Here is a 25,366-nt window from a genome sequence, read left to right on the forward strand (position 1 = left end):
CGTAGCATGGATCTCCCAGATCCGAGCCTGCATCTGTGTCATATCGCACATGATCTAATGAATATGCAAATCATTAGATCATGCACGATAGATTAGGTGAACATTGTGCAGCTTTTGCTGCACATCATTTACTTCAGGTGCCAGAGAGAGTTCAAGGGAGATTTCAAACGGCATTGGATCATTTGCAAATCGCACCGTGTATGGGGGCCTTTACTCACAAGAATAACCAATCAAACTAACTCGCAAGTACGTTCAATAGAAAACAATACAACACAGAAATTTACTAAAAATTGTGCGTGGAATATATTGCTCAAAACAAATAGTCGTAGTTAACAAGCAGCAAACAAAAAAACCCCTAAACCATGTGTAAATAAGCAACAGCAGACATGAATGCCCCCTACACAGTGTGGGATACAGTGTGGGTCAGATACAGTGTGGGTTGGATACAGTGCTGGTCGGATACAGTACGGGATACATTGTGGGTTGGATACAGTGTGGGTCGGATAAAGTACGGGATACAATGTGGGTTGGACATGGGCGAGAGGGGGGGACCGGGTACAGTTTACCTGGGCCCAGGCTTGCTAGAGGGGCCGGTGTCGCCCCCCTCCTCCCTCACAGCTCAGAACACAGCTTTTGCTGGACTGCTGTGTGAGACTGCTCACGGTTGCTGCAGCAGCCGGAGCAGTCTCCTATGGCCGTGGGGGGGAGCGATCACGCTGATCGCACCCCCCCTGCTTAACTCTGGGCTGTGGGGCTTACAGCGCCCCCCTCACCGGCATGCGGCACTGAAAAAGTGATTTTTTTTTCAAGGGGCGTGGCAAAGCCTCCCGCAATTAGGCCATGCCCCCTCCTTTACCCGGGCCAGGCCAGGCTCTCTACGGCCCTGGGGTTGGATACAGTGCGGGTCGGATAAAGTACGGATACAGTGTGGGTTGAATACAGGGCAGGCCGGATACAGGGCCTGATTCAGCAAGGATCATTATTCTGCTTATACGCACACAATGCAGTTGCTAATATCAGCGGGGATCAGGGCCGGATTAAAGGGGGGGCGACAGGGGCTATCATCCCTGGGCCCCCACACCTGAAGAGCCCCCACACCCAGCCATCGGGGTTAAAGTGAACCGGAGGAGACGGAACCAGTTCCGCCTCCTCCGGACACCTAACCCCAGTGCCGCACGGAGACACCAGGTGCCCGCTGAGATTGTAACCAGCAGGCGCCCGGCTCCCTCTCCTCAGCGGTAGCCAGAGCCGGAGACTAGAGCTCACTCATGAGCTCCGGCTTCCGGCTTAGGCAGTGAACTATGGGAGAGACGTCATGCGTCTCTCCCATAGTGCAGAGGAGCAGTGCCAGCCGAGCGGATCAGAAGGCAGCGGGAGCGGGACTTAAGGTAAGTATGATTTTTTTTTTCTCTTTAGCGCAAGCGGCTTTTCCACTGCTGGGGGGGACATTACTCGGGGGGGACATTACTACTGGGGGCATTACTCGGGGGAGACATTACTACTGGGGGCATTACTCGGGGGGGGCATTACTACTGGGGGCATTACTTGGGGGGGCTTTACTCGAGTGGAACATTACTACAGGGGACATTACTCGGGGGGGACATTACTACTGGTGCCACTACCACAGGGGGCATTACTACTGGTGCCACTACCACAGGGGGCACAACTACAGGGGTATTGCTACTGAGGGCATTACTATTGGGCACACACAGGGGGCATGACTACTGGGGGCACAACTACAGGGGTATTACTACTGGGGGTATTTATACAGGGGGCATTACTATTGGGAACACTACTACTGGGGGTATAACTACAGGGGGCATTGCATAGGGGGCACTGCACAAGGGGCAACACTCCTGGGGGCACTACTACTGGGTGCACTGCATAAAGGGCACGTAATAGGGGCCCCCACATTTTTGTTGCCCAGGGGCCCCCACAGACCTTAATCCGGCCCTGGCGGGGATATGTAAATGTTTGCATTCACAATGCGATCTCAGCCTAACATATGGACGCCTACTTCCCCTTACTCACATACGAATACTTTGGCAACAGAGCAAAAACAATTAGTAACAACGAGTAACATCGCACCCATACGCACAGTTAAGGCAGATCAAACCTCACTCAGGAATTGCTAATTTCAGTGTATGCTATGAGGCCTCAGGCTGCGTATGTGTAACCCTGGTTAGGGTTATGGAGATAATTCATATATACAATTGAAACAGGTATATATTTTCATTCATCTATTTACAGAAAAATGCCATTTATGAGGTAAATGTTATATATACTGTAGGGATAGATGTGATGTGATATAAATATAAGTAAATATGTGGAAATGTATGTACCCTGTGCATGTAAGATATCTATGATGTCAGTGGACTTTAGTGCTTCATGCTGCAGATATACATTTCACAGACATTGGTGATAGTTGCAGAAGGGGGCGGAGTAATATAGATGGGAGTGAATTGGTTCCTGTCAGGAAAATAGGATCCGGTGAGAGGGAGGAGATATAACAGTGGTTAGCAGCAGTTGAGAGGCAGTCTGCTGATCCCTCCCTCCAGTGCCTGCCCTCCTGTGACCCGGGCAGCCAGTGAGCGGCTATATGCTGCCGGGCGCAGGGGGGCAGAGCCGGAGATGGAGCCCAGCCGGAGCTGGGGAAGAAGGTGGAACAGTGGCACCCACCCTGCCTACCTGATGATGCCAGAGAGGCAGCGTTGTGGGACGTGGACTAGGCAGCATGAGTGGAAGTGGCTAGGAGCCACGCAGGAAGTCCCGGTGTCAGCCGCCACATCAGCGGGGAGGCAGCTCTGGAAGTTCTGGCTACTGTCCAGTAACAGGAGGGCTGCCTGCTTGGTGGCAGGCTATGACAGAGCCGGGGGAGAGGGAGACACTGCAGCTGATGGGGTGAGGCTATCAGCAGTCATCCCTGCACAAGCAGCTGGAGACCCTGTGTGCACACAGCCCCTGTCAGTGAAGCAGACTAGTGTCCTGCCGGGGCAGGCACTAAACGCTGACGTGGTCATAAAGCTGTCTATCTCCCTGGAAAGCACCAGTCATCGGCTGTGAGTAACCATAACTTGTGCCCTTACAGGATGCAGAAAAAGCTGTGCAGTCACACCAATAGCAGCCGTGTTACCTGCAGTTACTAGCCTCATGTACTATATCTCTAATACTCTCTCATTAATACCAGACTGACTGAAGAGTTGGGGGAGAGAACAGTTTACTGCACTTATTCAGACAAAGCTGAAAACTGGTATATTGACATTTGATCACACAGTAAAGTAACTATTCAGTTTTGGCTTCTGATAGCAGAGATCCACAGGAACTGCAACCGGTCTTTTAGAACTTAGTATTTAGGAGGATATCTATATTGATATATTGTTATTATTTATGCATGATGTTACTGCATTGTTCAGATAAACATATGTATGTCAATATACAACACAGTACACTGTTATGTCATATAATGAGATGAATGTATGTTCTTATTTACTTGGAATTTCGTCAATATAAAGAACGTTATATCTATATGTAATTGTGTTTACTTACCTGGAGGTGTGATGCAAGCATCCAAAAAGTATAAGGAACAGATGTCTTTGTGTTATAATATTGTTTTCAACTAACATGCCCCTTCTACACACTACACTATAGGGAGTAATATTAATACTTGAGTGTATCCTTGGGCTTACATAGGCAAGTCCTATACATATTCTATGGGTTTTCCCAAGTAGACCCATACCGACAACCAATACTTGGGTGGAGGCACTGATAAAATAATGGTACACCACTTAGAGAGAGGTTAAGGGTGGGTACATTAGGAGTAATAGAGGTGTTAGTAACCTGGTGACCCTTTAGTGATAAAAGGGGGGTTACATATGATATTGCAGTGATTGATTTATGCACGTCCCTGCAACGCTGTCCCAATGCACTGACATGCCCATGTTTGCCCGACCACCCCACCCCCCGTCACCACCCCCAAACGGTAATTTCTGTCAATCACTCTGCAATGGGTCTGCGTACACACTGCACTCTCATTCCCGCTCGTAGTGTCTAGTTCGCGCATGTGCACTGCGATGCATACGCAAGCACAGATCGTGAAAATCGACTGACTGCGTGCGTATTAGCACTTGTGATCCTTGCTGAATCAGGCCCACCGTGTGGTATACAGTGTGGGTTGAACACAGTGCAGATCGAATACAGTGCAGGGTACAGTGTGTGTCGGTTACAGCGCGGGATACAGTGCGGGTCGGATACAATGCCGTTTATAGTGCAGGTCGGATACAGTGTGGGTCGGATAAAGTAAAGTATACAGTGTGGGTTGAATACAGTGCAGGCTGAATACAGGTCAAGATATATAGCCTCAGCGCTTCAAAACAGAATACAGATATATATAATATAATATAATCCAATAGTGGACTTTTTTCTTTTTTTCTCTATATCCTTGGCAGTTTTCTTAGCTTCAGTAACAAGACACTTGGTGGCCGGATATCTAGTTTTTTTGACTATACTATTCATGAGAACTGTTTGAGGAGAAACAAATTGTTTTGGATTATTTATTGTTTTTTGATGAACAGTCGGACGCGGCTGTACACTGGGCCTGATTCATACCCGGACGCTATGCTGTGCTCGCTCGCATTGAGCGATTTTTAGCAATCTGCGCATGCGTATGAGTCGCAGTGTATGTGCGCGAACCAGTCATTGCGATGGGAAAGTGCTTGCCCGTAGCCCACAGTTGGGCCGCTATTTTGAGTGACAGATAGTTCCGTTTGTGGGTGGTAACAGGGGAAGGTGCTTGAAAATGGGTGTGTGTGGATGTGCGAATGCAGGCATGCCCAACCGTCAGAACGGCGTTTAATGGGTGTGCATAATTAGCAAAGTAGCGTCATTACACACGTGACTGGGTTGTATTTTAGCCAGAACTGCTCACAATGTTGTGGTGGGAAAAGGCTACAACAAGCGCTGCGAGCAGCTCCGATGGCTCTCGATGTTCCCGATTAATCCTACAACTGCCGGAGATGACGTGTGATGCGAGTGGCAAAGGAGCGTCTTTATACAGGTGCGAGCGCATAGTGCGGCCGCTCGCTTTTACTTAGTGGGCGGCTTTACGCGACGCAGTGCGAGCACATGATTTAAATAGCCGGCCCCCTTTAGCCAGCGAGCGGACGCAAATAGCGTCCATGTCTGAATCAGGCCCTAAGTTAATAATATAAAACCTTTTGGTTCTATATTATCAGAAAGCTCCTAGTGGCTATTTTAGAAATGTGATTAGTCTATATAGCAACATAAGGAGAGAAACATTGGGCCTCATTCAGACCCGGTCGCAAGCGCTGAGCGCTCGCAACCGGGTTGATGTTAAGGCCCTGCGCGCGCGCAGCGGCCGCACTGCGCGTGCGCAAGCCCCGGAGCGAGAGAGAAATTCTCTCGCTCTGGAGCTCACTACAAAAGGGGCGGCTGTTGATGTTGATCGACAGCTCGTCCCGTTTTGTAGGCGGGACGGGAGGGTGGCTACACAAACGGAGGCATTCCTAACGGAACGCCTGCCGTTTTGTGGGTGGCCGCACTGACATCAGCAGTGACGTCCCAGTGATGTCAGTGGGGAGCTTCCTGCTCGATCAGAGCAGGAAGCTCCATGGGGCTTGCGGTTGCCGAGACCCAACCTTAGGGTATCGTCGCAAGCCCCGATGGTCGCGATGGTCAAGACATCAACCTGGTCGGTCGCTAAAGCTGTGGGTGGTAACCCACAGCTTAGCTAGCGACCAGGAGGCCACACTTAAAATTACAAGCGGCCGCCCTCATTCAGAACGAGCGGTCGCTTCCTGAATGAGGGCCATTGTTTCACACTATAACCAAAGAGCTTCTAGCAGCCGTTTTGAACTGTGATTAATTTATGTATAACAATATAAAGAGAGAAACACTGTTTCATGTTATATGCAATCATTGTTTTTAGTATTATTTTTATTATTATTATTAAAAGATTCTGTTTTTTACTGTATTTCTTTTCATGGCATCTTGAATATTAACTTTATTATAACTCTTTAAGTGTTTTATGGGGCACACATTTTTTATCATTTAATTCCTACTGGGCATTTAATTTAAGCGCGGTAATTTTTCCCTTTCTAGGCGAAATACAGGGCCTGATCAGCTTCAGACAGAATAGCTAAGCTGCTCGCAAGCAGCTTAGCTATTCCGTCTGCGCTGATATGCTAATGCAGCAGGAGGCATCACGCCTCCTGCTGCGTTACATATCCGATCCGAGTTGTCCAACGCAGCATTGGATACTTTGCTGGACATCGGCCGGCTAAGGTGACCCATGGGGTCACGCAGCCGGCCACCGCAGTTGAGGTGAAGTCAGTAAATCTCAATCAGCCGACAGAAATCCTGGCTTCTTCCCTCCCCCTCAACGGCGGTGACATGCCTCCGTTTCAGGGCACGGAGGGCATCGCTGCTCCCTCCCCGCCAACAAATGGTAGCAGACTGTCAATCACTGCCAGTCTATTGCCAGTCTGCGAGCGGGATCGCATACCCGTTCTGCACATTTGCAGAACGGATCATGCGCCTGCACAGATTCTTGAACATCAGGAATCTGCTTTCAGCAGTGCACTAGTGTGCACTGCTGCATCATACCCACAGTGCGGTATACAGTGTGGGTTGAATACAGTGCAGATCGGATACAGTGCGGGGTACAGTGTGAGTCGGTTACAGCGCGGGATACGTGCGGGTTGTATACAATGCAGGTCAGATACAGTGCAGGGTACAGTGTGAGTCGGTTATAGTGCGGGATACAGTGTAGTTTATAGTGCAGGTCGGATACAGTGTGGGTTGGATACAGTGTGGGTCAGATACAGTGCGGGATACAGTGTGGGTTGGATACAGTGCAGGTCGGATACAGTGTGGGGTACAGCGAATCAGTTACAGTTCAGGTCGGAAACAGTGCAGTTTATAGTGCAGGTCGGATACATGTGGGTTGGATACAGTGCGGGTTGGATACAATGCGGGAAACTTTGTGGGTTGGATACAGTGCAAGTCGGATATAGTGTTGGATACAGTGCGTGTTGGATACAGTGCAGGATACAGTGTGGGTTGGATACAGTGCAGGTTGGATACAGTGTGGGTTGGATACAGTGTGGGTTACATTCTGGGTTGGATACAGTGCAGGTTGGATATAGTGTTGGATACAGTGCGTGTTGGATACAGTGCAGGTCAGATACAGTGTGGGTTGATTACAGTGCAGGTCGGATACAGTGTGGATTGAATACAGTGCAGAGAGAGCCGTGACAGACATCCCTCTCAGCCAATCAGCGGTAAGCCCATTGAATTCTATGGGAGTTTGAAAGTTGCCACTCGAGGTAAACCTCAATATCCGACAGCGGGATCTCAAGGTTTTGCCCCGAATAGGGATTCGGGGCAGGTGGGGAGATCCGAGCTGTGTCTCGGATCCCCTCAGATCCTTGAAGTTCGGGTGGGCTCAGTTCTCTGAGAACAGAAAATGCTCTACTTATTAGCTTTATTACATATATTATATTAAGTGCAACAATTATAATAAACTATGTTTCGTATTTATGTTAACCTTCCTCAAGTCTTTGTTTTCCCTTATCATACTACAAATTTCGTTCTTAGAAGAAATGACATAAGTGAGGCATTTATTTGTTGATATAGCATATAAAGCAAATATACATTTTAATGCAAATATACACATTTAGTGGCTTTTTTAAAACTTATTTTTGCTTTACACTTACTGAATGTTAAAATAAGTGTGAAGCCATAATGGTCACACAACATGGAACTTGAGAGGATAGGTATGATGTCATTAGTGGGAGGTGACAGTGGTTAGGATTGGCTTTGGGGCACTCATGTATTACTGCTATCAATAAGTCACCACTTAAAGCTCTAGCTGTCTGATCACTATGGAAACCAGTTAGTATGAGAGTGTAAAAAGTCTCAAACAGAAAATGGCAGCTGCTCAAATCAATCTGGCAGTACTCTTCAGGTGCATGAAAGGGAGGGGTCATACCAAGTAGAAAAAAGGGGAGGATGTTTTAACCCCCTATTGTTCCTCAGCACATTGAATTGCACCTGCAACAATACATGAAGAGGGGTATTCAATATGAAACGTTAACTTCACTGTCAAAGTTAACGTTTCATATCGGAGTTTTTTTCTGCGTTAAGGTATGGTGCGTGCTCCCGCTTATCCCCGTATTCAATATAAAGTTAACGAAAACGGAAAACTCCAAAGTTGGATTTGCGTAAAGTTATGAATTTGTCCTTAAAATAATTGTAAGACCCCCCTAAAGTTGTAAAAACATGGGGGAACACTATGGGTACCCCCGTTTTAGCCTTTAATTGAAAGTCAGGGATTTAAATAGCCGCAGCAGGTGTTTTTTTCCCGACATTGAAGAAGTGATGCAGAAGAGCACTTAGGTTATTTTTTTCATTTTTTAAGTGGTCCCATCAAATTTGGGGTACATGAAAATGGGTACTAGCATATTTTTAAGTCCCTAAAGTAATTTTTTTAAAATTCTGCATTTGTGCACCTGCCGCTATAATTCTATTCTATAAAACATCTGCCGCATACTTGCAGAATAGCCCTGAACCTATTTCCCTATTGTTAAACAATTTTTCCCTATTTTTTTTTTCACCCCAATTTTTTCAATAATTTTTTGGGGTGTCCCTATTTTTTTTTAAACTTTTTTTGACACAGTTCTTTTTTAAATGTCATTCCCAGGGGTGCAGGCTATTTTTTTTTAAGCCTGCACCCCTAAACCCCAATTCTGCACTTTTTTTCGACACCTATGCAATGGTGAAAAGTTATCCCCGTTTTTTATCAAAGACTTTTCAAAACTGCGATAAGTCTTTGAAATTGAATACGGTGTAAAAGTCAAACCTGCGATAATGACGTCAAAAGTGCGATATTAACGCAAAAACGATGTTATCGCTCCCATATTGAATACCCCTGTATATGGTGATAGAAATTCAGAGATATTAGTTGCATACATTTGCAAATCCATGGGAAGCTGCTAGGCCACATCACGGCTTCTCTGTTACTAGCAGTCCCTAACACTAAGTGGTTCATGTCCGGGGTGCAGGGCACCCCAAAAAATGTCCAGCCCAGGACCCCCCCCCAGGGCATCAAACAAAAAAAGGAAGAAGGGTGACAGTGAAGTGAAAGTATAGATGTGCAAGACTAATTAATAAGTGTTGTAAAAGGGTTAAAATATATGTGAAAAAATTACATGAATAAAAAACAAACATAAAAGGTGATATGAAAAGTGACTATGTGTATTAAGTGGTGATGCCCCGAAGTGACCCAGCCAGAGTAGCCCCGGGGGCCCTACATCCAAACGCGCACCCCAAAGGTAATATATTTACCAATTATAAGGCCTCATGATAAAGGCACATATATATTTTGTCAATTGTAAAGCCTCATGACAAAGGCACATACATAAATGCATCCAAATTGAGAGCCAGCCTTGGAGTCACACCTGGGAACTCCAACTAGCACTACTAGAACCAACATGCCCTACTAATGCTGGCTCCTTCATGCATCTCATAACAACAAACAGAAAATGGCAGCTGCTCAAATCAATCTGGCAGTACTCCTCAGGTGCATGAAAGGGAGGGGTCATACCAAGTAGAAAAAAAAAGGGGGGGTTAACCCCCTATTGTTCCCCAGCACACTGAATTGCACCTGCAACAATACATGAAGACTATATGGTGATAGAAATTCAGAGATATTAGTTGCATGCATTTGCAAATCCATGGGAAGCTGCTAGGCCATGTTACAGCTTCTCTGTTACTAGCAGTCCCTAACACTAAGAGGTTCACATTCGGGGCACAGGGCACCCCAAAAAACGTCCAGCCCATGACCCCCCCAGGGCATCACGCGAAAAAAGGAAGAAGGGTGACAGTGAAGTGTAAAGTATAGATGTGTGAGACTAATTAATAAATGTTGAAAAAGGGTTAAAACATGTGAAAAAATTACATGAATAAAAAAACAAACATAAAAGTTGATATGAAAAGTGACTATGTGTATTAAGTGGTGATGCCCTGAAGTGGCCCAGCCAGATTAGCCCCGGGGGCCCTACATCCAAATGCGCACCCCAAAGGTATTATATTTATCAATTATAAGGCCTCATAATAAAGGCACATACATAAATGCATCCAAATTGAGAGCCAGCTTACCTGGGAGTCATACCCGGGAACTCCAACTAGCACTACTAGAACCAGCATGCCCTACTAATGCTGGCTCCTTCATGCATCTCATAACAACAAACAGAAAATGGCAGCTGCTCAAATCATTCTGGCAATACTCCTCAGATGCATGAAAGGGAGGGGTTTTCCTTTTTTCGTCTCACAGGCTGTGTTTGAAAAATGACAGTTGGGAGCTGATTGGCTGGCAACTTATCACTTTTCACTCTGTCTCCTAACACTGCTTAGTAAATAGACCCCTCAGTGTGTTTTCATCAACAAATAGATCTTACTAACTGCTTTGGGGCTCATTTACATTTGGATGTAAGTCAGTATTATAATACGCCTGTCAGATGTAGCAGTACACGCCCACTTTAATGCCACGCTCGCAGGTGTTGCTTTCACAATCTCCCTGTAATGCTCTTTTCAAAAGTAGGCAAGTATGCCACTAGTGGAGAGTCCAGGAAGGCTGCTGACGCTGAGAAACAGCAATCTCCTCCCTCTCCCTGCCCGATGTACCGATCATTCTGCAATGCTATACAACGGCCAGCAGTAGTGGGCAGTGTAAAAGTGCTATAGGTGGGGGTGATCGCATTGGTCGCCCCTTCCCTGGATCTGCCTCAGTAGCGCTGCAAAAGGGGACAATGTCATCCTCAGCAGCTGACTTGGGCCAGAGTCAGCCCTAGGCATAGGCATTCCAGGCAAATGTCTAAGGGGCATCCGCGGCTCAGCAATAGGGGCAGCAGGTGCATTGCACCACGTCTTGCGACAATGAAGGTTCCCGCAGCTGCAAGACTGATAATGAGTCAAACTGACTCATTATTACATTACTATGCGGCACTGCGGCTGGCCACGGGCTGTACCGAAGAAGGAGGCGGTCTGACTCTGGCCGGTGGCGGAGGTGGGCTATCCTCTTCTTATCCTCGCTCTACCTGACCAGGCTGTTACTACAGCCTGAGACCCAGGCCCCTCCTCTATTCTGTATGCACAATCCTTTCCATGCCCGAGACCACACCCCCTAACCCCAGGTCCCGCCCCTTTCTCTCCAGTCTAGCACTCTGTCACCTCACAGTCTCTTCTGAGTCTCCTCTCCTTTCATGTGCTATGGAGTCCAGCCCTAGCAGGGACCACACATCCTCTTCCAGGACAGGTGCCAGTGTCATCTAAAGGGGTGGTATCTGTATGCAATGGGGAGGGGTGGGTTTTTTTCTGGGAGGGGGAGTGTGCTTTACTGTTTGTGGTGGGGTGTATTAATGTAGTGTGTATGTGTGTGGGGGGGTGTATTCATTTATGTGTACGTGTGTGAGGGATGTGTTTATGTTATCTGTGTTATGTTATATATGACGTTTACTGCAGCACTCTCTGCATTATATGGCACTCACTGTGACACTCTCTATATTATATGGCGCTCACTGTGACACTCTCTATATTATATGGCGCTCACTGTGATGCTCTGCATTATATAGATCCTCTGCATTATATGGTGATCACTGTGACACTTTCTATATTATATGGCGCTCACTGTGACGCTCTGCATTATATGGATCCTCTGTATTATATGGCACTCACTACAATGCACTAAATTACATGGCGCTTACTGTGATGCAGTCCCGCGAATGGTTCGTACACGCGCACTGCGATGCATACACAGATTGCAAAAATCGTCAGGCTGCATGTGAACGCTTCCCAGTGAGCGGGTCTGAATCGACAATTAACCCAAAGGGAACCCAGCAGTGCTGGAAGGCTTCACTGAAGCCGGAAAGGCAGCGCTAGATCCCCATTGCCAGCAATGGGGACCGCATCGCTCTCGCCATCTAAAGATGGCAAGAACAATGCTGTGACAAACAGCAGTTACTGTATCTTAGATTACTGCTGTTTGTTGAATACAAAAAGGATGACATAACCCCTTTAGCGAGCGCTAATGGGGTTATGCATCGTAGATAATGAGGCCCTAAGTAAGTCAGCTCAGCTCTCAGCTGGTAGAGGGGTGCTGCTGGATGGCTGACAGGTGCTGACTGTGCTGGGAATAGGGTGCATAGAGGCCAGCCTGACCAGGGGTGCTGATTGTGCTGGATGACTGACGGGTGCTGTGCTAGGAAAGGGGAGCATAATTACTGAGGACAGAGGTTCTGTGCTGAATGAGGAGTTCTGACTGTGCTGGGAAAAAGGGGTGCATAATTAATGAGGCTTGGGGTGCTGTGCTGAATGAGGGGTACTGACTGCTGGATAAGGGGTGCATAATGAGGCCAGGGGTGCTGTGCTGGACGAGGGGTACTGTGCTGGGAAAGGGGTGCATAATGAGGCCAGGGGTGCTGTTCTGGATGTGGGCTGCTAGATGAGGCATGGGGTGCTGTTCTGGATGTGGGCTGCTGGATGAGGCCAGGGGTACAATGCTGGGAAAGTGGATGAGGCCAGGGGTGCTGTGCTGAGAGGGGAGAGGGATGCTGTTCTGTGAGGTGTGCAGTGAAGGGGTCAATATGTTGTGGTGTGAGGTGGGCAGCAACTGGATCAGTGTGTGCGCTGTATGTGTGTGTGTACATGTATCTATCTATCTATCTATTGAGAGAGATGTAGTAGATATGTTAAAATGGGGGCAAATTAATCACAATTTGATGTCCTCTGTCAGACTACTAAAGGAAGAAAGAAGTGGAAGAAAGAAAAGGGAGGAACACCTAAGAGGTAAGTATCATGTATGAAGAGGTGGGGGAGAGTGTTTGTAGAGTGTAGTGTGGTGGGATTATCTGCTAGGGGACACCAGCCAAAATCTTGCCCAGGGCACCAAGTTGGTTAGGGCCGGCTCTGACTTGGGCCCCCGCCTGCTCCCTCCAACTGGCCTGGACCTGGGTAAGTAGCACTCGGCGTCCCTGCATCTCAGCCACATCTCCACTTGCGGCTTAGTGGGTGTAACTGGGTGGTAACAGGGTGTTTGCATGTAGTATAAGTCTGCTGTGGGTGTGTTTTGATTTCAGACAGCTCTCTTGCGCCAAGGAGAAGGAAAGTCCGTACAGACAGCTACTTTCATAAGCGGCTGGATGGGGGAGGTTCAACTGCATAGATGTTGCCAATTCCGGTTACCAGTGGATATTCACTTTTATTTTGGAGCCGCAGATACAGAACAATTGCATGTAACTCTGACAATAATTGCTTATTTGCTTCAATAAGGTTTTTTCAAATGTGTTTTATTGTAATGTCTCTTAGTCCAGTCCTAAGTGTATTTCATGCTATTTAATTTAGATGAAAATTAATTATTATGCCAATTATATCTTTTTTTTACCTGTTTCTGGTGTATCCCAATCCAGCAGGACCCAGCTCAGGTACAGAGCAGATATCGGCCAGAGATGTGTGAAGAATAGACATGTAAATACCACAAGGAATGTCAGGCCTGTGGTGGGAAAGATGACATGGGACATAGCTTATTAGTAGGAACATAAAGCCTCATTGTATATAAGCATAAGGCACTGATATTTTACTTTGTTTTACATGACAAAATATTATTCCATTAAGCTCAGATGCATTCTACATTCATCCACTGCGAGGGATATTTTTGATAGCAACTATTATTTATTTTAAAGTTCAAATGTGTGTAGTCCACTAGATACAGGTTTTCCCTTGTTGGCTTTGTCACAAGTGGAGCACAGGTGGTTAAATCAAATTGACTGAGGTACTAATAAAGTCACCTGTGGTCATGCATGGATATTCTTAAAACTTGGACTCAGTGGCGTAACTAAGGGGGGTCGAGCAGGACTTGTGCTACCCGGAGGCAGTGTGTTTTTGGCAGCCAATGAGAGTCAGACAGACTCTCATTGACTGTTGCGCCCACTGCCGGAGCCGGGCTGGAGCTCACTCATGAGCTCCATCTTCCGGCTCCTACAGTGAATGATGGGAGAGACGTCATGATGTCTCTCCCATAATGCAGAGCGGGAAGACGGAGGAGCAGATGGCGGGCACAGGAGCAGGGATTCAGGTAAGTGTTTTTTGTTTTTTTTCATGTGAGTCTTTGTCTGACACTGCTGGGGGGGAGGAAAACTACTACTGGGAGCACTATATTGGGGGCACTGCATTGGGGGGACCACTACGGGGGGCACTGCATAGGGGGGATTACTACTGGGGGCACTTCATAGGGGGGATTACTACCGGAGGCACTACATAGGGGGGACCACTACTGGGTACACTGCATAAGGGGACCACTAGTGGGAGCACTGCATAGGGGGATTGCTACTGGGGACACTGCATAGGGGGGACTACTACTGGGGCATTATATAACGGGCACTGCATAGGGGGACCACTACTGGGGGTACAATATAAGGGGCACTACTGGGGGCACTGCATAGGGGCGACCACTACTGGGGGCACTGCATAGGGGGACTACTACTGGGGCACTATATAAGGGGCACTACTGGGGACACTGCATAGGGGGGACTGGAGGTACTACTGTATATAAGGAGCACTGCATAGGGAGGACTATTACTGGGGGCACTATATAAGGGGCACTGCATAGAGGGAACCACTACTGGGGCACTGTATAAGGGGCACTGCAAAAGGGGGTCCACTACTGGAGGCACTGTATAAGGGGCACTACTGGGAGGACTGCATAGGGGAGACCACTACTGGGGGGCACTGCATAGGGGGGACAACAACTGGGTGCACTGTATAAGGGGCACTACTGGGTGCACTGCATAAGGGGGACCACTACTGGGGGCACTGTATAAGGGACACTGCATAGGGAGGACCACTACTGAGGGCACTGTATAAGGGGCACTACTGGGAGCACTGCATAGGGGGGACCACTACTGGGGGCACTGAATAAGAGGGACTACTACTAGGGCACTGTATAAGGGGCACTGCATAGGGGGGACCACTACTGGGGGCACTGCATAAGGGGACCACTACTAGTGGCACTGTATAAGGGGCATTACTGGGGGCATTGTATAAGTGGTACTACTGGGGGCACTGTATAAGGGGTACTACTAAGGGCACTGTATAAGTGGCACTACTGGGGCCCTGTATAAGGGGCACTGTATAGGAACACTACAATGGGGGCACTGCATAAGAGGCACTGCTACTGAGAACATTGCATAAGGGGCACTACTACAGTGGGTATTGCAAGAGGGGCACTACTATTTGGGGCATTAAGGTGCATATGAAATGGAAAGGAATGTTCCCAGAGTGATGAAAAACGGTGGCGTGCCATATTGCCAAGCCCCCATTTTCCAGTGGCCACGCCCCTTGTGGTATGTGCCCACGACCACTTTTTCGGCACACGTACCTACTTAGTGGGAAAGGGCTCTGTTTTTTTACTTCCCATGGGCTCCAAATACCCATGGGCTCCAAATACCCTAGTTACACATCTGCTTGGACTGTTAGGGTGCCTTGAGGACCATGCTTGAGAACCTCTGTAATATGATGTGACTGATTGCAAAGTGTTTTAATCCAAACATTCTGTGAGGCACATTATGTCTATCTCAGAGAGATTCATTTACTATTAGAGCTTAGTTTTGTTTGAACCAATCACCAATAATAAAGTATACTTAATGCTTGCTTGGTACAGTTCAGTCCACTGTGGCTCACTATTACGTAACTCACCCATCACTAGAAAAGAAAATATCCATTGTAGAATAGTAACCAGCTGCATAAATGAGCGGAGCTGCTCTTGGAGTGGTGTAGTAGCAGCAGATAGAGAGCGCAGTGCAGAGCGCAGAGTCAGTCTGCTTCCTGAAACACATGCAAAGTATCATGGTCACACATAGTCATACATGCCTACTCTCCCGGGATGGCTGGGAGTCTCCCGAAAATCGGATGGCGCTCCCGGCCTCCCAGAAAAGTAGGCAAATCTCCCGACCTCCGCCACCCCGTGCATCGCCCCAGACCCCCTGCATTCCCCTTACATACACCTGTGCAGTGGGGGCGGTGACATGATTTGCGCTGAATCACGTCATTGTGGCCCCGTCCCCTGCTTCACAATGCCATTAGCGCTCTGTCAACAGCTACTCAGATGCGCATTCAGGATCAGAGAAAATGCTATTAACCTTATAACTGCAGTCCTTCCAACATAACCCCTTCAATCAGGTACAAAATGCTCTGCTCCTGGACTACCCACCTAATCTATGATTGCAGTCTCCTGTGTTGACCTCCCAACTCATCAATTAACTAGTTCAACACAGATGACTGCAATCATAAATTAGGTGGGGAGTCCAGGGGCTGAGCATTGTGTTCCTGATGGAAGGAGTCATGTTGGAGGTCTGCATCTGTGGTTGGCTGTATTTTGGAGAGGTTAAGTAAGGACCTGATTGCTCCAAAATCCAAGCCAACAATTGAGTCAAATGATCTGATTATACCCAACTACATAAAGGAAAAAGAGGTAGTATATAGGTGCACCAGTCGGATAGCTTATGATAAATTTGTAAAACATAACTTTTATTAAATATACATTAGAATATGTAGCCCCTCTAGAGATTCATAGATGGCGAAGTATTAAAATAGTATAGATTAAAGAAAGAAATTAAGATTAAAATAATGTGCCAAGGGTCTTATCACTTCGTTGGGCAGACTTATACTAGTGTCCTCCTCTCAAGAAATCAACTATCATATCTGTGATCAATGATTCCAATAAATTGTACACTTATGTTTATCAGTATGTTGAGTCTCCTCAGTGAGTTATATAAATTATGTGGCTCATATGAATAAATGTTATACTGATCAGATTTATTGTTTATCATTTAATTATATCCTTAAGTCAGCAGATAAAGTAATAAACATATCCTAAAAGAGGATGTCATTTACAATAAAAGTTCTTTCATACAAGAAACTGGCTGATTTTCTCATAGATTAAAACAGTAATCTGTTCAATCTTTGACGTAATTTGTCAATACAGCAGGAGTTGAAATATAAGATTGATATTCAGTGATTCACTGTGTGTTGTAGTATTCAGCACAGTTCTGCTAGACAGGTAATTCACATTCTTGCTGGTGTCTGATTGTATCAAATTGTTGATCCAAAACACGAAGATGAATCCAGATCCAAAACCAAAACACGGGGGTCAGTGCACATCTCTAGTACAGATCTTGTTGAGTCACCCCTCCACAAACACAAGAAAATAGGCCAGGCAATGTGGGAATGAAGGTGTTGGTATTCCTGATACTTACATTTAACATAAGTACATATAATGCTGTAACTTCTGGTGTCATTCACACAGATTAATGTTCTCTATGATGGGCCTGATTCAGGTATGTATGCTAATGCCATCGCAGCTGCGATTCTGTACGAAGCTGCTCTGTGAAAATATGCAAATGTCAAAGACACAGAGGATATGTATTGAGATGCCCACTTGCGGCTTTACAAATCCAAGCATCTCCATACAAAGACGCAGCATCGGACGCATATTCTTTGATAATCGGACCCCTGCAGAATGGTGTGTGGGATCGCAGATGCAGTTGTGACAGCCTAAAACATCGGAATAGGCCCAATGTACATAAAATGGAAATTAGAAATCACCTTAGAGTTCATTTTGTCCTTACATGATCGCTGAGCTCCTTGGTGACTTCTAACATCTCTATATTAGAGCAGTGTTGGTGAAAGATTAGAACCAAGTAATAACATTATTGTACGTGTGCATAGATTGTAGTAAGATCTATGTGATGGATAGCATAGGCGTTACAAGTAAGACTTACCGCTCAGGTCTTGGGAATATGCAGCAATAATGGTTTTCATGGCTCCAGCTATTCAAAATACTTTTTGTTGTCACTTTTAGTGTATTCCTAATGTCTGCTGGAAGAAGATGCCATCATTGAGCTGGAAGGGAGACAAATCAGTACATGGTCTGTTTATCATAGTAACAAACACTCTAAACTCAACACGGCATGACATACAGGTGATAAGTGCACCACAACCAGATCATCCCAAAGATAAATTGAATAACTCTGAGCTCGCAGATATTATAAGCTCCTGTGTTATACCTCCCTGTACTCTATGCAATGGAACATTCCATGTTATGATGAAATTATTTTCTGCCCTTGGGTTAATGGGACTCAGTCCAAAACAAATTCAAACCCTTATCAGTATGTGTCCCAGAGGATGATCAATGGGGGAGTCAACTGACCTTTTAATCTTCAACTCTGCAAATGGCTGAGATGTGCAACAATCTGGTCACATTGATTCTCCACTAGAGTTACCAAATGCATTGATTCAGCTTGTAATGTTTGTCAGGATGAACACGTCATAGAAGAATTAGTATAATCACTTACTGCAAATCTAACCACGGTTTATATATGAATGGTGGTTTAAAAACTAGACTAATCAATATCTCTTGCTTAAGTACAAATTGTACGCATGTAAATGCATTTATTTAAACAGGAAACAAATCAATATAAAATGATATTGATAATTTAAATCAGTAATTCTAGTACATTGCAAGTATCTCTGTTGTCTCTCTCCATTTTGAATATTCCTTATTCTTTGGAGTATATAAAACCTTTCTAAAATAGTAACAAACAGAGAGGTCTTCTTTGCATACATTTGTAAATTAATGTATGAACTATCCAACACTTACATGATGCTTCAGCAAATAGGATGGTCCTAACTTTAACCAATGTGATCACCTTTATACGGTTAAGTATAAAATAAAAATTGGAGAACAACTTTGTTAGGATGCAGCCTGGGATCGGCCGCTACTCACCTCCGCGCCGGCGTCCTTGGGCTTAGGTGTTCAGTTTCTGGGAGTGGAGGTGAGTGGTGACTGAGTATTCTCAGGGGTCTGCTAGGGCTTCCGTGCGTGCGTCCTGGTTCCCAGGGTGCCGGGCATGGGCGCAGCCATGTTGGTCCATATCACCTGACTAGTCTCTCCCAATGGTAATCCTGTGGTCACTCAGCTGATCGTCTGATACAATGACCAGCTACCCAGGGGTATTTAGTCAGGGAATTGCTGTTCAAATTCGCTGTTCCAGTGACTGTAATACTCACCAGTGTTTCTCCATATAATGTTCTTAGTGTGTTGCTTCAGCCTTCTCACTGTCCTCCAGTGTTATTTATATCAGCTTCCATGCAGACTTCCAGTGTGTCATTTCTGTTCTCTCACTTTTTAACATTGCAGCTCTTGTGTTGTTATTATTGTGCTGTTCTGTTCCCCAGCTGCCTTCCTGTGTTACTGTGGTGTCAGCTTTCATGCTAATTACTAGTTAGCTCTCAGATGGATCTGTAGCAATTCCCAGTACATGCCGTGTTACATTTCCCTGTACTAACAGCGCAAGTCAACGACTAGATCCTTAACAATTCTCAGTGCATTCCTGCGTTTAAGTATTCAGTTCATACGCTGATCTCCTGTGTTCAAGTATTCAGTTCATACACTCATCTACTGTGTTGAAGTATTCAATTCACATGCTGATCTCCTGTGTTCTGTATTTAGTTCATACGCCGGTCTCCTGTGTTCAAGTATTCCATTCTAGCTGATCCCTTGTATCCTAGCTATGTAGTTCTTACGCAGACCTCTAGTGTTATTACATTCCTAGGGTTCCCAGTGTTAATTAATTTTAATATAACTCCAGTCTTCCTGCCACTTCCAGGTACCTGTCCAGAGGGCCGCAACCTGCTCACTTGGTGCAGTGAAACCCATATCCCAACTGGAGGGGTCACTGGTGAAGACCACCAAGTGAGTTGGACTCTGCACCTCTTGGCAGGTCTAGCCAAACCTGGGTTTGGCCACAATAGGGAGACTTAGTACTGTCATTCACCTGGTCATTCTCTAGCCGCCCTAACCCCCTGGCTTTTGTATTTTCCAGAGGAACTTCCCATACAGTTTCTGACAAACTTACAAGCAAGAACTCAGCTTTACCAACTGGAAAACTGTCATATCAGAAGCCCAACCATACTGAGAGCCAGCTACAGAGCATCCTCTGGTGCTTCTCCAAATAATCCTAGAATAGAAAAAGGGCAAATTGCTAAATTAATTTCTCATTATCAAAAAGTACAATTAAATGGAGGAATAACTCACTACAACATCACATGCACCAAATAATCACCCTTCACTTATCTGTTAAGCTTGGTACACACCTCAGTGATACAGCGACCCAGTGTGCGACGATGCAATGTATCGCGTCCTTGTACACACTGCACGATCCACTGTATGACAACACAATATATCCATATATGCTCAATGTAACTACACTGAGTCGTATGTCGTATTGCCCCATGTGATGTGCAGAATATCAGATGGGACGATGCGGCCACACAATTCATCAATCGATGACTTGTACTGTACGCACACACTATATGATGGTCATGCAGAGTGGTTGCAGGTACCATGATTGCACAACAAATTGTGTAGTGTGTGACCAACTTTAACCCACAAAAAGCCTCATTTGAACAACTGCCTTTAAAAAAAAAAAAGTTTATTGAGGCATTGTACATACAGTATACAGTACGTACAACAAGTCAGAATAAGGTACAATGACAGGATATCAAAAAATAACATGGGACAAATTAGACAGACAAACATATCAGTGATAGCAGTAAATGTAATCACAGTGTCATAAAAGTACTTATCAAACAGAATAGAAAGTGATTGTATTACAGGAGTTCGGCAACATATATTGTCGATATCTGCCCATTTCCCTGTTTCCAATAGCAGCCCCCATAGGTTGCTATGGGACTGCTATATTGTGAGATTTACCAAGATCCGGAATGCATCTTAAAATGGCTTTAGCCATTATAGCCTTTAGGCTGCATATCTCATGATTTATCTCCCTGGTAATGGTCATCTGATGATCGGCGATGCACAGTAGGCAGCCTGAAGTTCCACAGCATAAAGTAAAGTGATCGTTGTACTTTACGCATCGTAGAGATGGGTTTCTAGCTAAGCCTCTATTCCTGGATTTTTTTTTATAAAGTCTGTATATTAAACAGCAAAAGGTTTACAAAGAGTTAATCACAGATTTGCGTAAATCAAATGTATGCAACAATTGTTAAAGCTGTGTTACAATTCCGGAATAAAATCTAACCATCAAAAGAAAATTGCTGTGGTTTTTAAATTATCTAGAATTTTGGGTGGTGCATGGGAAAATCCAGCACCATCCCACATGAAAATCAGTTAGCGGAATGACAAAAACTGGATTGTAATGCGAAAAAAGAACCCAATTATAAGACATAAGAAAACAGCATAACCATACATACAATAAAATATAGTAAAAAAGGGAAAAAAGAAGCAAAGGAAAGGAAGAAGAGAGAAAAAGAAAAGAGAGGAAATTGGGACCGTGAGTACAAACGACATAAATGAATGAGGGTAGGCATGACAGTAATCAAGGGTTCCACATAGTCACCCCATGATTCATTAAGTGAGTTGTCATAAAAGGAACCATGTTGTATACTCAAAAACCTTCAAAATCCGTTCCTGTGTAGGAAACGGAAGACTATCAACTTTTACACCCTATTTTTTATGAAAAGAAATTACCCTGTTTTCAATGTGGAAAGTAGATATAAGGCGCTCACGATAGATTACTTCCGTGGATATTTAATACATCTGGGCAGTGCAGAGTTTTTTATAGCTGCAAATAGCTGAGATAAGAATAATATAGGTATGTAGTGAGGTGTTTTAAATATGCAAGTGTACCAAGTGTACCAAGCGTCATAGTGCAAATGCCGAAATGAAAATAAATAAATTAAAATACTTTTTTTTGTCATCAATGTTTATAGCTTATTTGTGACAGTCTGTAGTAATTAGCCGGTGTTTTGCCAGAGTCCGCGTGAAGTAGTGCTGTGTCTCGATGTTGAGGAGTTACCTATGTTAACTGTCCTAAGGATTCTTTCTTTGAACCTTATAAATACCCCTGCTTATACCTTCTAATATCCTTCCTATAAACCTCTAAGGATGACACTAATTTGCGTAAGCAGTCATACAGTAAATAAAGACTCCAGACCTAGAACCTGTGGTTCCAAAGCACAAAGTATTATTCAAGTAAAAGTACAGCAGTTACACGCTATGATCCTCATATAATCTTAGCGCAAAGAGATTATACAGACCCAAGTACAATTATACATACGCAGCGCTCTCTGGTCCAGATGTAGGCATCAGCAAGAAACCCCTCGTCAATCAGCATTCAGAACGAAGACTAGAAACCCAGGGTCAGAGCACACATATTTATCCTCCCCAGGAATAAACAACACAATAGAGAAGTTTGTTGCTAATACCATTGGTCCTAAAGGAGAGGGCATATGTTACAAGGCATTTAACAGGTTGGTTCAAATAGACACAATCCAGCCTCTAACAACTGGTGCTCTCTGGTTTCCCGCCTCATGCAAATCCTAATAGTTGTTCATATAATGTACATTTTGTTGCTTGAAGTCTCTGCGGTCCATAAGTTGAGAATGCATTTGCGATCTCTCCATCGATATTACCGGAATACTGTTGAGAGAGTACGCATCAGTACAATACCAAACATGGCTTACTTATCACGTATAAAACCTTAGTTACGAAATAACCTTTATTTCCTAGCAATGATAATAAATGTGCATACTCGAATCTTATACCTTAAAGCTTATGGAACCTTGTATGTGAATATGTAATGTGTGAGTATGTGGGGTTTGATGTAAAGACGCTAGTTAACTTGGGGCAGATGCGTGTGCATGGAGCTAATATTCAGCATTTTCATACAGGGTCTTATGCATTCGCTAATATGCGACTAGTTAACAGCGCAATTGTGCGTATTAATGTGTGTATGAGAAATGGTACACTTAAATCTCACTTAAACTCACAGTGATTACGCAATTATAGCATGAGCCTCTACAGGCACGTGAATTCATTAGAGAACAGAGATAATGCTGATCAGAAGTCTTAGAGATTCTGTGTGGAGGGAGACCACCATAGACTGACATGGGGAGCACTTCTTCGCTCTCAGCTATCCCTAGAGGTGAACACCTAACAGTGTGGAATGCTGAGCATTATAGTTCCATGACTTGCTCATGTCCCAGCAGCCCCCACCCTTTTCAGGCTCCAAAATACTGGTCTTTGTTCTCCCAGGGCCTGTGTAGATGCAAATTAGCACAGCTACAAGACCCAAACCTTAGATAACACTCTTGGCTTTGAAGGTATTTTATTGTAGGAAGCCTGCTAATGTAAGGTGCTACAAACGACCCTCTTGCTGTATTCGAGCAGGGCCACCTGGAGTGAGAGCAGACGTTATGTCCATGAAGCTTGTCTTCACAGGCTAGTTGTCACGTGGCCATTTGCTCTGTTTGCTAATGCAATCCAATTTTGACATACTGTGCAGCCATTTCTGAAATATATCCTTTAGGGGAATTATAATAATACACACACTTTATCCAGAGCACCCAAACTGCGTAAAGTCATGAAATGGGCTTTTGATGAATCGACCTTAACTTATGGCGATGGTCACAGATGCAATCGCATGATGCTAATAGTAATATCGCCACATGTACTAAAGTGTGAGTTTATCTAAAATGGCGCTTAGGCGGCCATTCGCAAAATGGCATCTTGCGATCTTATTTCCAAGATGGCGTCTTGCGGCCAGTTGCAAGATGGCGTCGCTGCGATCCAATTTTAAACTGATCTTGTGTCAGCCAATTATCCAGCTTCGACAGTCCCTATTCTTATCTTCTCCTCTGGTGCAGGTCACAATCTTCAGGTCTTCTTGGGGTGTCTATATCCGCTACACTGTACGTTTGACCGGAAGTATGCTGATGAGGTCACTTAAGGTGGATCACGTCACCAATCCCAGTATCAAACGTGTTTCATGTGGTAGCACTTTGTCAAGGATACATGTGGCTCCCATTCACCAAATGCAATGCTGAACTTAAAAGAAGTTACATGTGTTTACCGCCTCTTCCAATAAAGATACGGCTGAGGACTTCCATTTTTAAATAATAGACTAATAAAGTTATTGAGAAACCTTCCTTTAAATACGGGTGAATGGAAGCCACATGTATCCTTGACAAAGTACTAACGCATGAAACCCGTTGGTTACTGAGATTGGCGATGCGATCCACCAGAAGTTACGTCATCGGCATACATACGGACGGACGGTGTAGCGGAAAAAGACACCGCAAGAAGACCTGAAGATTGTGACCAGCGCCAGAGGAGAAGGTAGGAATATGGGCAGTTAGCACAGGTAACTCCTCAACATCGAGCCACAGCACTACTACACGTGGACTCCGGCAAAACACCGGCCAATTACCAAAAACTTTCACAAATAAACCATAAACATTGATGACAGAAATAATTATTTAAATTTATTTTCTTATTTTATTTTTATTTCAGCATTTGCACTATGATACTTGATACACATGTTTAACACTTGAATACTTAAAACACCTCACTACGTACCTATATTCTTTAGCGCTCTATCTGCATTATTAATATTGATCCTTCAACTATAGAGCTGCTGACACAGAGACTTATAGTGCAGCCCACATATCTACTATAAGCTGAGATAAGAAATTTGAATTACCGCGTCTAAAACCTGATATATGGGCCTCTAAATATGTATAAGAATGATATGATAAGAATAGTACTGCATGAGATTTCTGAAAGCCAGTGAAAACAAGATTAGGGGCTATGATATCCACATGATGCTATAGAGACAGACATTAAGTAAGTTGACGTAATAAGGACCAGGTAATAGATGCAAATACGTTTCCAATATTCATCTGAACAGCAGTCAGAAGTGTTTGGATAAATGGTCCCCACTTTAAAAAAAAAAAGTTCTGCTTTCTCTATATCAGGAACAGTTCTCATTCCCTCAAAATACATAGGGGTCGATTAGACGATTAGATGCGAGTATGAAGCTCTTACAATAACACTGACTCGCGGATTTCTTTTTACTGCCCTATAGGGGCTCAAGTCAACATGAATGGGTTTTACCGTGGTACTGTTAGATGTCCGCTGTGTGCGTGCACAGCATACTACTATTATTTAGTGAATGGGGTTAGACCCGTTTGATGCGATATATGTACGTTGTAACGTTGCATAATGATATTTATACAGAAAAGTTAAATAAGTGATGAATGCTGCTTATTTCAGGAGAATGGAATAAGAGTTATTAAGCAACATGAAAGGCAAAGCGACAGGGACGGTCGTCCCGGGGCCCCCACGCATAGCAGGACCCCACACACAGGACCTCATTCAGAGTCGGTGGAAGCGGCCGCATGGTCGTACACCACCGATGTTCGCTATACTGCGCAT

The 25,366-nt window shown here is 44.9% G+C and overlaps 1 protein-coding gene across 1 annotated transcript in view; it reads right to left on the minus strand.

Moving 5' to 3' along the window:
* LOC148508163 (diacylglycerol O-acyltransferase 2-like) overlaps positions 1 to 17,889 on the minus strand; it is a 40,423-nt gene extending 22,534 nt beyond the window's left edge. The window contains exons 1-3 of the mRNA XM_088444978.1: positions 17,850 to 17,889; positions 15,766 to 15,894; positions 13,457 to 13,564 (exon numbers count right to left, since the gene is read on the minus strand). Of these exons, the coding sequence (XP_088301104.1) occupies positions 13,457 to 13,564; positions 15,766 to 15,894; positions 17,850 to 17,889 (277 nt within the window). The remainder of the gene's footprint in view (positions 1 to 13,456; positions 13,565 to 15,765; positions 15,895 to 17,849) is intronic.
* Between the last annotated feature and the right edge of the window lie 7,477 nt (positions 17,890 to 25,366).

Source organism: Taudactylus pleione, unplaced genomic scaffold (genome assembly GCF_031769625.1).
Source record: "Taudactylus pleione unplaced genomic scaffold, aTauple2 ptg000375l, whole genome shotgun sequence".
In the NCBI taxonomy this organism is placed as follows: domain Eukaryota; kingdom Metazoa; phylum Chordata; class Amphibia; order Anura; family Myobatrachidae; genus Taudactylus; species Taudactylus pleione.